Source organism: Artemia sp. Qi Xiang Cuo, chromosome 9 (genome assembly GCF_049724085.1).
Source record: "Artemia sp. Qi Xiang Cuo chromosome 9, ASM4972408v1, whole genome shotgun sequence".
Classification (NCBI taxonomy): domain Eukaryota; kingdom Metazoa; phylum Arthropoda; class Branchiopoda; order Anostraca; family Artemiidae; genus Artemia; species Artemia sp. Qi Xiang Cuo.
The window spans coordinates 33,456,653-33,471,548 of NC_142802.1; the positions used below are offsets into that span (position 1 = coordinate 33,456,653).

Sequence of the window (14,896 nt, forward strand, 5' to 3'; positions counted from 1 at the left end):
TTAAACAAAATGGCTATTTCAAAATTTTGATTGGATGTGTTTGGGTGAATGATGGGCGTGGGGGGGGCTAGTTGCCCTCCAATTACTTTTGACTATTAAAAAGGATACCCTTTGAATTTCGAATCGAATGAGCCTGTTTTGAAGTTTCTACGACAACGTCTTCTATAAAAACCTTATATGCCCCCAGGGCATAACTTAAAACTCTTGCCCTGCGGGTTGTGGGCGAGTGTCATCATCCTCAAAAACACATTTTCTATCTGGAAATCAACTACGCTGAACAAAATGGCTTTCTCACAATTTTGATTGGATGTGTTAGGGGGAATGATGGGCGAAGGGGGGGGGGTCTAGTTGCCCTCCAATCACTTTCGACTATTAAAAAGGGCACTAGCCCTATGAATTTCCAATCGAATGATCCTGTTTTGAAGTTTCTACAACAACACTGTCTATAAAAACTATAAGGTTGTGGGGGAATGTCCTCCTCAAAAAGATATTTTCTATCTGGAAATCAAAAAGATATTTTCTATCTGGGGGCTAGGTGCCCTCCAATCACATCCAATCAAAATTGTGAGAAAGCTATTTTGTTCAGCGTAGTTGATTTCCAGATGGAAAATGTGTTTTTGAAGATGACACTCCCCCACAACCCTCAGGGCAAGGGTTTTAAGTTATGCCCTGGGGGCATATAAGGTTCTTATAGAAAACGTTGTCGTAGAAACTTCAAAACAGGCTCATTCGATTTGAAATTCAAAGGTCTAGTACCCTTTTTAATGGTCGAAAGTAATTGGAGGGCAACTAGCCCTCCCCCACGCCCATCATTCACCCAAACACATCCAATCAAAATTTTGAAATAACCATTTTGTTTAACGTAGGCTAGTTGATTTCCAGATAGAAAATATAGTTTTGAGAAGGACACCCCCACAACCCTCAGGGCAAGGGTTTTAAGTTGTGCCCTAGGGGCATATATTCGATTGGAAATTCAAAGAGCTAGTGCCCTTTTTAATAGTAAAAAGTGATTGGAGGGCAACTAGCCCCCCACTCCAATCATTCCCCCAAACATATCCACTCAAAATTTTGAGATAGCCATTTTGTTCAGCATATTTGATTTCCAGATAGAAAATATATTTTTGAGGAGGACACTCCCACACAACCCTCACGGCAAGGGTTTTAAGTTATGCCCTGGGGGCATATAAGGTTTTTATAGAAGCGGTTTTCGTAGAAACTTCAAAAAAAGCTCATTCGATTGGAAATTTAAAGGGCTAGTGCCCTTTTTAATATTCGAAAGTGATTGGAGGGCAACTAGCCCCCCCTTCCCCCCCCACACATATCAGTCCCCCAAACACATCCAATAAAAATTTTGAGATAGCCATTTTGTTCAGCGTAGTTGATTTACAGATAGAAAATATGTTTTGAGGAGGATACTCCGCCACAGCCCTCTGGGCAAGGGTTTAAAGTTATCCCTGGGGGCATATAAGGTTTTATAGAAGGCGCTGTCGTAGAAACTTCAGAAAATGACTTATTCGATTTGAAATGCAAAGGGCTAGTGCCCTTTTTAATAGTCGAAAGTGATTAGTAATATTTGTTGTTGTTGTTGTTGTTTAGACCAGGGCACTTGGTATCGAAGGAGTTGTCGTGGGAACTTCAAAAGGTGCTCATTCGATTGAAAATGTAAAGGGCTGATGCTCTTTTTAATAGTTGAAAGTGATTGAAGGGTAACTAATCCCCCTTTCACTCCCACCCTCCCATTTGCCTATTATGTTTAAAAACTAAATGCTGCCTTAACATTAAATCAAAATGCACTGTGATAATGCTAATTCCCAATAAGGCATCTCAGCAGTATCCCAAGAACTACTAAGGGTATTATGTTCAAACTTTCGAGGCTACTTCTGCCCTTAAAATTTAACCAAATCAAAATAATGTAAGTGTATCCAAGCTCTCAAAGAAAGTAAACATATTTTTTTGCGAATGGTATCAAGTTTTCCATTTCAGGTCAACTAGAGGAGGTGAAACTAAGTTAAACAGTACTATTTGTGTCCAGATTTTTAAAAGGGTGTATGTGGTTAAAAATTCCTGAAAATTTTTCTCCAGCATACAAATAGCAGGCCAAACTATAAAGTCTTAAAAAACGAAAAGATTTAAAGTGTTATTTTCTTTTTCCATGAATAGACTATGTCAATACAAAACGAACAGAAATTAATTAAAAAAAACTTTTTCCACGAAATAAGTTTTTCAAAGAAAAGTAAAGAATTTTATTAAACGAAAAATGAGCAAAAATAAAATCAGATAATCTATCAAGCTCGGAACTACCACAAATCAGCATCAATAAATAAATGAAACCCAAAACGAACAGAAATCACCATAAATAACCGAATCAAACTCAAAACGACCAGAAATTAACATAAGTTGGACGCAAAAGCCCTATGCCTTCCGAAGGCCAGAACAAGATTTGCACTTTACTGAAAAAATACAAATGAATGTGCATTGTCAGTTTAATATACATATACTGATATTTAGTAATCAAAATGTTAAAATTATTTGATTTATTAAAGTTATAAAAGTAAAAACATATATATTTTTTTCAGTAAAGTGCAAAATTTGCACTGGCCTTGGGAAGTCATAGGGGTTTTTCGCCCAACTTATGTTAATTTCTGCTCGTTTTGAGTTTGACTCGGTTATTTATTGTAATTTCTGTTCGTTTTGGGTTTCATCTATTTGTCAATGCTGATTTGTGGTAGTTTCGAGCTTAGTAGATTATTTGATTTTATTTTTGCTCATTTTTTGTTTAATGGAGCTCTTTACTTTTCTTTGGAAAACTTATTTTGTGGAAAAAGTTTTTTTAATTAATTATTAAACAGGGGCGGAGAAGTACCAGCGCCCTGTCTAATACCCTTTTTACTCAAATTGAAGGAGTGAGCTCCATCGTACCAGATGAGATGGTGACCTTACCTCTGGTATTTAGCTTTTTATCCATATCACTTATCGATTTGATGACAGAAATAATAACTCCATGCTTATAAGCAGTCAATAAGATATGTGGATGTATACCCAGGTCAAAAGCTCTAGATACGTCTAACCGAGCAAAATACAATACCTCATTATTTTCATAAACAAGTAGAAGTAAATTAGCAATCAAATGGTGAGCATGGTTGCGGCCTACTCCTTGAAACCGAATTGGTTATCCGGTGTATAACACTTATCAGACATCTCGTCAATAATTAGTAACTCAAAAACTTCTCACAAAACCGATAACACCGTAATTGGCCTGAAAGAAGAAGATTGGTCCGAGGGCCTACCCCTTTTTAATACCGGGGTTATGACTCCAGTACTGAACGAATCAGGAACTATACCACAACAGAATATCATCTGAAATAGTAAAATCAGATGCTCAATCAGGAGAGGGGACCCACATCTTAGATGCTTTGCACAGAGGTCATCAATACTACGAGAAGTTTTCTTTTGTAGCTTAGAAATGTACTCAGTAACCGCAGATCGAGTAACAATAAAACTGATCTCACCAATTCATTGGCCTAAGCAACCATCAAGCTCCCTTTCATATTGATTTGACAATGGTGGATCAGACTAGGAAATAATATGATATAAAAGGATTATAGAACATATAGTGAAATCATTTTCGGCTACTTCTTTGGGTCAATATCTACCAAATCATATTATTGAGTTAGGAATAAAGTGAATACACCATTTGACGCACTTTTTTTATGCTTATTATGAATGTAATAATCATTTCTATTGGAAATGAATTTCAGCCCTCCCCCCTATATAGGCTATACCTAACCCAGCTCAACCCAACCTAACCTAACCCTGAATTGGCCTATCTCTGGGGGGGGGGCTGAAATTCATTTCCGATAGAAATACTTCATATATTCGTAATCAGCATAAAAAAAAAGGCATCGAATGGTGTATTCACTTTAGTCCTAACTCGTTTGAAAACGATTTGACGTAGAATTCGTTCCTTGTTATTTTAATATAAAGCATAAACTATTTTAAGATTTTGCCTTTAAAGCCTAGGTGGCGCAGTGGATAGTGTGTTAGAATTTAGCTCCAAAGGTCACAGGTTGAAATCCTGCCGATGGTAATTTTTATACATTTGTCTTTTTAAAGTCTAAACAATACTTCTATTAATAACTACTACATGAAATCCTCTTGACTGGCAAATTTTATGATGAACTATGTTGATCCTTTATTTAATTACATTAGTTTTTAATATGGAACGTGATCGTCTCTTTCTAGGTTGCTAGCTACCGCTGCAACCCGGGAAAACGGAACGAAAAAAAGATGCCGTATGTGGCGAATATCGTGGTTTCAGCCACTTTTCTTGATTTTCAAGCCAATATATTTTCATTGTAGTTCATGCCATGGGACGGCAAGTTTGCTATACAGAAGTTTTGGACAAGGTGGTCCTAATAGTGTACTTCTTTTTTTGATCTGAATCTATTTTTAAGAGTTATGGGTACTTGAGTTTTTATTATGGGGCTTGAACGTCTCTTTCTAGGTTGCTAGCTACCGCTGCAACCCAGATTGGTAATCAACTTCGATGGTCGCGGGTTCGTTCTTTACTATAAAAACCGTATTGACAAACTCCATTTATGATGAACTATCGGTCCTTTATGTAATAAGCCTAAAATAAAACAAAAATTTATTTTTTCCAATTTTTATGTAATCACTCATACGTCATATATGGTTATTACATATTTAAAATTATCATAAAAATCCGATTCTTTTGATGTATCTATTGGTATCAAAATTCCATTTTGTAAAGTTTCGGTTACTATTGAGACGAATCGCTCTTGATATACAGTTCGTTACCAAGAACTGTTTAATTGCTTCAAAAATCAAATGTCTTTGAAAAGACTGCGGTATGAAAAAACATCAAAAATGTATTTTTTTGTAAAAGTAATATTAAAAAAAAAATAGTCTTTGATCAAAAAAGGCAGTAAAGCTTTTCTTTTCCGTTTAAATGAGCCCTCTCGCAACATTCTAGGACCACTGGGTCGATACAAACACCCCTGGTAAAAAGAAAAAACAAATAAAACGCATTCTGACAAAAAATACAAGATTCAACATTTTTGAAGATAGGAGCTTTAAACCTCTACAGCAAAGTTCTCTGATACGCTGAATCTGACGGTGTGATATTTCATTAAGATTATATTACTGTTAGGTGGTGTTTTTCCCTTTTTTCAAAAATAAGGCAAAATTTCTCAGGCTTGTAACCTTTGATGAGCATAACAAAGCTTGATGAAACTAAGTTCAATGTTTGCAATGGTTTAATGTAATTTTACTAAGTTTCTATGACTTTTAGGCGGCGTTTTTCCCTTTTTTGGAAAGTAAGGCAAATTTTCTCAGGCTCGTAACTTTTGAAACTGTAACTGTGAGTAAACTTGATGAAACTTATATGTTTAAAATCAGCATGAAAATAAAATTCTTTTGATGTATCTATTGATATTAAAATTCCGTTTTTTAGAGTTTTGGTTACTATTGAGACGGGTCGCTCTTACTATACAGTTCGTTACCACGAACGGTTTGATGAGACGGTTTTTTCGAACAAGGCGGTTCTGATGGGGTACTTTTCCTTCGATCTGAGTCTGTTTTAGGAGTTATGGGCTATTATATTTCTTAACATTGGACGTGATCTTCTCTTACTAGGTTTCTAGCTACCGTTGCCACACGGATTATATAATTTTTTTAGTCTATTAACGAATTTAGTATCATGTGTTATATGTAACATATTTACAGAAGTTTCCGATAGTACAATGGTAATGACATTCAGGGTTCGATACCCCGTTGGTGGGAATTTTTAATATATTTACTTTAATTGTAACTTTAAAAGCCTATACTATAGTTAAATGGCCTATAAAAGTTATAGAGGCAAGAGTTCGTTCTTTATAATAAAACAATTGAGTAGCTAACTAAGTCCAATGTACGCAATGGGTTGTTATTCCAATGATTGTCTTTTAATGCAAAAACCGGATACGAGAACTCCTTCGATACGAGGTGCCTGACCGAAGCAGAAAAAAACACACTGTGCCCACATCTTTCTTTACTCAGGAAGTGCTAGCGCGCTGCCTATGATAATAAACTGATTACACACAGGAAAAAGCCTAGGGATTTTTCTTCTTTGAAATAGTAAGAGATGAGTCAAAAACAATCAAGTAGCTAGCTAATTCCAATACATGCAATTGTTTGTTATTCCAATAATCGTATTTAATGCAACTAGGTTTCAGCCATCTCTACAGCCATGATACTGATGGAAATTACATAATCCCTATTTATGCTTCAGTTAACATGGGTTAGGTGTCGTTCTTTATTGCAATTAATGTTCAATTTTTAAATTCTAACTAGAAAAATTCCTGAAAACTTTAAAATTAGTTTTGGTTTTGTTAGGTTCTATCAATTCGACGCGTGATTTTATGGGTAGCGTAGACAAATACAACTGAATTCATCAATTTATAATAGCAAAACATTTTTTAAGTCTGATGAAGATTTAACTGATGTGTCAAAAGTAAGGTTGCAAGTCGACGATTTTGTTTTGGCCTTATTATAATTGGTATGATAAAATAATAATATGCATATGGTTCTTAAATCATACTCTTCTTAAATCATACTGTTTTATAGTCCCATATGGTCTGGCGGATAGGATAGCTGGCTTTCATCTAGCTGGCCCTGGGATCGATTCCCGGTATGGAAAATTTTAAACTCTAACATTAGAAGCTCTAAACCTTTTATAATTTATAATGATCCACATCGATCCTTTACGTATTCTTTATTATAATTTTTAATATATTGACTTTAAATATAACTGTACTAGCCTATACTATAATTAAGTGACCTATAAAATAGGCCACTATATAGGCAAGAGGTCGTTCTTTATTATATTTTCATAAAGTGAAATTGTTACTCAAACATTCTAAATGTTTTTGCAGTTTACAGAGTTTTGCACTTTTTTCTCATACCTTTTGCATTGTCATAATATAAATACTGTAATCTTAACTATAGTGAATTTGCCTATGGAAGTTAGTATAGGGAAGAGTTCGATCTTTATTATAATTTCCAACCTGTACAATGAATCAGCTGTTCTCTGTCATCTTTGGGTATGTCCTGTTGGAGGTGTTCTAAACTAGTGGCCAACATTACATCAAAACCTTTCTTATTTGAAAGGGATCTTTGACTCTTCAATTAGTATTTTGTCTTTTTCTGCTCGCAACTGTCACAATACATTGTGGGGTATACATCCCTGATGTTAGCTACCTTATCAAGGCTCTCACCAAATAATTTTATTATTGTATTTTCATCTACAGAAACTCTAATATTGCTTACCGTAGAGGACGTCTTGACTATTACGATAGAGTCTACTTGACACTTCTTCTAAACTATGACTTAGTTCCTTGTACGAACCCTCGACTTTTAGTAGATTAATATGTTGTATAATCTTAGATTTTGATACTGCCTTATATACGCTATTAATGAAACAGGTCAAGACAGAAAAATGTGGAGCTAGTGCCCTTAGAGAACGCAGAATAGCTCTGAAATCCCTCATTTGGGCTACAGTACAACGAATGCCCATGCTTTCTTGTGTACCTGTAATTGATTTCACAATAATCCAAGCCGCCAAGGTAGAAATTAACCACTTTGTAGTTGAAAATTTTAATGCTGTATTATTTTCAAGGATTTAAAAAAGAATTTAACATAATTCAATATCCGTCGGATAGAGCTTGCAGATATCAGGATGACATTGCCAAGTAACCTGCTGCCCAATTTTTATTTTATGTTTTTGAATATTTACTCAGATTGTTATAGGTGAATTCAGCCATCATAATTTCCTTGTCAGATCTAGTTTCAGAGCATTTTTCAATAGTTGTCTTGGACTTTTCAAGACAGTTTGTTCTACAACACAGAGAATTTTTTGCCAAATATTCAGTAGAACTAAAAGAACTGTTTAAAACACAGTTAGAAATACTTTTTTCTTGAGGAGGTGTTCCAGGAATTTGTTCTAAATCATTAGTCTCACAAAGACTTATACTAATAACCCTAACAGGTTCATTTTCGCCATAATTGAAAAACATTGCTTTTCCTTCGCTGTTGATAGGTATGCTTGTATATATATATTTTTATTGCTGCTACATAAACTGCAATTGCTCCTTCCAAAATTAATATACGAATTTTCTAAGAAGTACGCCTCCGTATATTCACTGTGTTGTCAAATATTTTCCATTGCATCTATAAACTGTTCCGCAGTTGCCAATTCATACCTTGGAAGCCATTCATTAAACTGACAACATTTCTTTTGGATACTACTATGAGGTTTTGCCAGAGCATTTCTAGCCGTCTTTTCAACAACATCCGCTCTTCTAAAGAGAATTTTAATATGTAATTTTGAATGCTTTTTGTGATCCTGGTTAAACATGTATAAAATATTTCTCAATTCACGAAGATCACCATGCATTTTTGCCATCTTCTTGTATTTCTGAATGTAATTTTTCCCTTTGTCCTTATGCGTTCTTCTTTACAACCTCGCAGAGAATTTAATTTTTTCATTATAGGTTTTGTCACCCCAATATCTACCCATTATTCTGGTAGCAACTCTTTTCTTATATATTTTTCGGTAATCTTTATCATTTTGATAACGCTCCTTGATCTTTTGTCTAGCCTGTTCAATTGCTGCTTCTCTGTAATCTTCATCATTATCATACCGTTCCTTGCTCTTTTGTCTAGCATGCTTAATTGTTGATTCTCTATAAAGTTCATCATTGTGTTAACGCTCCTTGATCTTTTCTCCAGCTTGCTGAATTGTTGCCTATCTATAAAGTTCATCATTATGACAACGCTCCTTGATCTTTTGTTTAGCCTGCTCAATTGTTGCTTCTCTGTAATCTTTATCATTATCATACCGTTCCTTGCTCTTTTGTCTAGCTTGCTTAATTGTTGCTTCTCTATAAAGTGCATCATTGTGATAGCGGTCCTTGATCTTTTCTCTAGTTTGCTGAATTGTTGCCTCTCTATAAACTTCATCATTGTGATAAGGCTCCTTGATGTTTTGTTTGGCTCTCTCAATTTTTACTTCTCGATACGCCTGGTCGGTTTAATACCTTTGCTTTTCCCTTTTCAAGATGCTATCTCTGTTTTTTGTGAAGTACTGTTTTTTGAACTTGCGTGTAGCTTGCTTTGATTTAACCATTATGTAATCATGAATGAGACCATTTACATCTTTGTCGCTTTTTATATAGTAATTATGACGTCATGGCGTAATGATTTTATTTCATGACATCTTCAGAAATAACAAAATAATATCGTGTTTTTCTATTCACGTCATAGCTCTAATAAAACTATGGCGACATTCATTATTTATCTAGTAGAGTTTCAGACAAGGTGATTCTAATTATGTACTTTTGTTTTGATCGGACTCTATTTTTAGGAGTTCTGGGTTTTTATATTTCTTAGCATTGGACAGATCGTCTCTTACTAGGTGACTAGCTACTGCTGCAACCCGGATTCACATATATAGTTATGAGAGGCAGCGTGGCCGAGTGGTCCAAGACGCTGGTGTTAGCCACCAGTCTCTTCGGAGGTGTGGGTTCAAATCTTACCGCTGGTATACGATTATGATTTATGTACAAAAATCAAATATGTTTGAAAAGACTGCAGTATGAAAAGACATAAAAAATGCTGTTTTTAGTGGAAAAATTTATTCTCTTTTAGAAATAATTTATTTTAGTTACAAAAGATTGTTAACCCAATTAATGTTCCTTTAAAATGAGCCATTAAACAACTCTCTACGATTTTCCAATGCCAAGCTATCTGTGGAAAAGAAAAAAAAAGAAAAAAAAAGAAAAGAATATCCCGTTTAGGCAGAATGTTTTGGTAGCTGCCACTTTTCTTGATTTTCAAGCCAATATATTTCCCTTGCTGTTCAAGACAAGGAACAGAAAGTTTCCTATATAGGGGTTTCGAACAAGGCAGTTCTAATGGTGTACTTTTCGTTTTGATCTGACTCCTTTTTTAGGAGTTATGGGCTTATATATTTCTTAGCATTGGACGTGATCGTCTCTTACTAGGTTTCTAGCTACCACTGCAACCTCGAGATTGCTAGCTACCGCTGCAAACTGGATCTAACCATCATTATTGTCAATCAGTACGTATTAGAGAACTTTATAGTAATTTCTATAAAGTAATTAATTACTAAAGGCGCTAAATGTAGCAATTTCCTTTAAAATGAACCATTATACAGCTCTCTATGATTTTCCAGTGCCCAGCTAGCCGAGGATACAAAAAAAACGGAAAGAAAAAAAAGATGCATTATGTGGAGAATATCTTGGTTAAAGTCAATTTTCATTGATTTTCAAGGCAATATATTTTCCTTGTTATTCACGCCAAGGGACGGTAAATTTGCTATATAGAGATTTTGGACAAGACGGTTCTACTAGTGTACTTCTTGTTTTGATCTGAATCTTTTATCAGGAATTATGGGTTACTTTAGTTTTTACTATGGGGCGTAATCGTCTCTTACTAGGTTGCTAGCTACCACAGCAACCCGGATATAATGTAACAAACAGGAAAAAGCCTATGGATTTTTCTTGTTTTAAAAATTAAGAAACGAACTCTAGAGAGTCCGTCAGCTAATTTAGTCTAATATGTGCCATTGTTCGTTCTTTACTAGGTTTCAGCCATCTCTAAGGCCAAGGTACCGATGAAAATTACATAATCTCTATTTGTATTTCAGTTAACATGGGCTAGATGTCACTCTTTACTATATACTTCAAAAATCAAATATCTTTGAAAAGACAGCAGTATGAAAAGACATCAAAAATGCAGTTTCTAATGGGAAATTTTTTTCTGTTTTAAAAAGAATTTGTTTTAGTTACAAAAGGTTTTTAACTCGATTAATTTCCTTTAAAATGAGCCATTGAACAACTCTCTACGATGTTCCAGCGCCAAGCTATCTGTGGAAAAGAAAGAAGAAAAAAGAAAAAATGCCGTTAAGGCAGAATGCTGTAGTAGCTGCCACTTTTCTTGATTGTCAAGCCAATATATTTCCCTTGTTGTTCTAGCCAAATGACAGAAAATTTTCTATACAGGGTTTTCAGACATGGCGGTTCTAATGGTGTACTTTTTGTTTTGATCTGACTTTTTTTAGGAGTTGTGGGTTTTTATATTTCTTAGCATTGGACGCGATCGTCTCTTATTAGGTTACTCAGTACCGCTGCAACCCGGATCTAAACAAAACTTCTATTAATATCCAGTACATGAGATCCTCTTGACTGACTCTATTTATGGTCGATCCTTTATGTACTATCAGAAGTCCAAAAAGATGGCAACAATGCAGGCTGATCTTTGTAAATTAAGAAACATTTTACGAATGTTTTACCGGGATTAAGAAAAATGTTCAAAATTACAGATTAAAATTCTCTCTGAAAGAGCGGATTTTATTGAAAAGTCGGCTAGAAATACTTTCGCAAATCTTCATAGTAATATCCAAAAGAAATGTTGCATGCTTAATGAAAAGCTTCCAAGGTATGGACCGGCAACTGTGGAACAGTTTACAGATGTAATGGGAAATATTAGACATCACTGTGAATATATGGATGCATAATTGTCTTTGCTTAGTTTCAGCTTTATTCGATGATCGTGCCTTTATGTTCTAACTACATCCAACGACTATGACGTCATTGATCAATATAGCACATAAAAATAAAGTTTTTCGTACAAAATTGATTCTCTTTAAAAAAAAAATTAATTACAAATGGCACTAGATCTAGAGCTTTCCTTTGAAATGAGCCATTGAACAACTCTCTACGATGTTCCAGTGCCAAGCTATCTGAGGAAAAGAAAGAAGAAGAAAGAAAAAAAAGATGCCGTTTAGGCAGAAAGCTGTAGTAGCTGCCACTTTTCTTAATTTTCAAGCCATTATATTTCCCTTGCTGTTAAAACCAAATGACAGAAAGTTTCCTGTACAGGGGTTTCAGACATTGCGGTTATTATGGTGTACTTTTAGGTTTTGATCTGACTTTTTTTTTAGGAGTTATGGGTTTTTACATTTCTTTCATTGGACGTGATCGTTCTTACTAGGTTGCTAGCTACCGCTGCAACCCAGATTGACAAAACTTAAATATTGAAAATCAGCATTAAAATCCGATTCTTTTGATGTATCTATTGATATTAAATTTGAGGTTTTTAGAGTTTCGGTTGCTATTGAGACGATTCGCTTTTACTATACAGCTCCTTACCAGTTACTGTTTGATTAATCCCAAAAAAGGCATCCAATAAACAATTTTAAATAGCCGTTAGACTCGGGAAAATTTAAACATCCAACAACTTTGCCTTCTTGACCAATTGCATTTTTGAGATCTAGGGTGGGATAAAACTTCACACTTCTCATCAAACAATTAGATTCCTAGAATTTTTTCCTACATACTGAAACCCTTTCCAAACCAAAAGTCTTTAAATTAGGACTTATGGAGTAGAAAAACTGGTTTTTTACAAAAACTGTTAAATCATTAGTACCTTTACCCTATATGAAAGGAGTTTATCCCCTCCACAAGACCTTGTTCTTTTTGCTAAAGTTTGATATTTTGGTTCAATTATTTAAGAATGACTCCTGGAACCCAAGGGCCGTTTAATTAGAATAATAAGCTTTTTCTAAAGTTCTAAAAAAAACTTTGCCATAGTCTAAAGAGCAAAACTAACTCGTCTTTTTAATTTAATACCTTAAAGACCTATCCCAAGATGTCTGTGGGGGGGGGGGGTCATTATCATGATATATTAAAAGGCATAGTTTTGAAACATTTCATTTGTTAAAGTAATAGTTTTTTTTAAATCCATTGGCTGATCTAACAATGAAATTTGAAAAAAATTTAAAGCTCTCCAGCAAGCACATCTGTTTAAGAAAACCAAACCCAGTAATTATTCATAGGGAAAAACACGTGGCTCATATTATTCTACCAACAATTGATCAGGAAATAATAATCGGTTGTTCTGTTTTTTGGGAGCCAATTTTGATATCAAGAGATATATTCTCTTGAGCAAATTTATTCATTGAGCAAAATTAACTCATTTTTTTTTTTTAATATCTCAAAGGCCTATCCCAAGGTGCTGTGGGGGGTCATTGTGATAATATATCAAAAGGCATAGTTTTGAAACATTTAACTATACTGAACAAAATGATTATCTCAAAATTTTGGACAGACAATTTTTTTTGAGGGGGGGGGGGGGAGGGGCATGGAAAGGGGGTTAGCTGCTCTCCAATCATTTTTATGACCTGAATACAGCGCTAAAACTTTTAATTTTTGGTTCAAATGAGTCTTTTCCTGACATTCTAAGACTATTGATTCCATTCCGTCAACCAAGAGAGAAAAAAAATTGATCCATGATCTTTCTTTGGGCAAAAATACAAATTCCACCTTTTAGCAAATTGGAGGTTAAAAATACTGCAATAGGGTTTCAGAACTCGTAACTTTTGATGAGTAAGACTAAACTTGATAAATCCAATAAAATTTTTCAAATAACCATTAAAATCAGGAAAATATAAACATCCAACAACTTTGCCTTTTTGACCAATTACATTTTTGAGATCAAGGGTGGGGGCGTCATTTAAAAAATTTTTCCTGGGAACCCAGTCATCATACTAGCTAAAAAGGGTAAGAAGATAATGGCTTCTAATTTTATTAAAATATATACAAATATTTTTGCAATTACCAGTTTTTTTACTCTTTGCGCAATTAAATTTCTTTTCATAATGTAGTCTATTCAAAAATATTTAATATCTGCGTGATCTCAGCACGTGGCAGGCTTCTATATATGGATTTTTTATAGGGGTGTTGTAATGTTATGGTTCTTTAACATATTGACAACCCGAAAAAATTACAACTACGAAAAAACCCATGCCTTTTTTATTTGGAATAGTAAGAGACGACCTTGAAAGAGTCAGGCTGCAAACTTCCATTTGAAAGATAATTTTATTATCTTATCTTTTAGTTACTATGTGCCGTGGTTTGTTCTTTACCCGGTTTTAGCTATATCTGCGGAAAGTAGCTTAAGCCCGATTTATCATGAACGTTATCGATCCTTTATGTATTACTTACTAGGTTGCTAGCTACCGCTGCAACCCGGATTACAGATTTAAAATTCTCTCTGAAAGAGCGGATTTTTTTTGAAAAGTCGGCTAGAAATGCTTTGGCAAAACTTCATAGTAATATCCAAAAGATATATTGCATGTTTAATGAAAAGCTTCCAAGGTATGGACCGGCAACTGTGGAACAGTTTACGGATATAATGGGAAATATTAGAAATCACTGTGGACATACGGATGCATAACTATCCTTTGCTTATTTTCAGATTTATTTGAGGATCATACATTTATTTTCTAACTACATCCAACGACTCAGACATCACTGATCAATATAGCACATAAAAAATTAAGTTTCCCGTAAAAAAATTGATTCTATTTAAAAAAAATTAATTACAAATGGCACTAGATCTAGAGATTTCCTTTAAAATGAGCCATTGAACAACTCTCTACGAAATTCCAGTGCCAAACTATCTGTGGAAAAGAAAGAAGAAAGAAAAAAAGATGCCGTTTAGGCAAAATACTGCAGTAGCTGCCACTTTTCTTGATTTTCAAGCCAATATATTTCCGTTGCTGTTCAAGCCAAATGACAGAAAGCTTCCTATATAGGGGTTTCAGACATGGCGGTTCTAATGGTGCACTTTTTGTTTCTTCCTGACTTTTTTTAGGAGTTATGGGTTTTTATATTGCTTAACATTGGACATGATCGTCTCTTACTAGGTTGTTAGCTACAGCTGCAACCCGGAAAAGAAGAAGCAAAAAACAAATAAACACGTATTCGTTATCTTTCTTTTCGCAAAAAATACCAAATGTCACATTTTTGGAGAT

At 34.5% G+C, this 14,896-nt stretch overlaps 1 protein-coding gene across 1 annotated transcript in view; it reads right to left on the reverse strand.

Annotated features, from left to right (window-relative positions):
• Positions 1-3,513: 3,513 nt before the first annotated feature.
• LOC148948588 (BOS complex subunit NCLN) overlaps positions 3,514-14,896 on the reverse strand; it is a 121,048-nt gene continuing 109,665 nt past the window's right edge. Inside the window, exon 11 of the mRNA XM_089094972.1 lies at positions 3,514-3,573. Within this exon, the coding sequence (XP_088951098.1) occupies positions 3,514-3,573 (60 nt within the window). The remainder of the gene's footprint in view (positions 3,574-14,896) is intronic.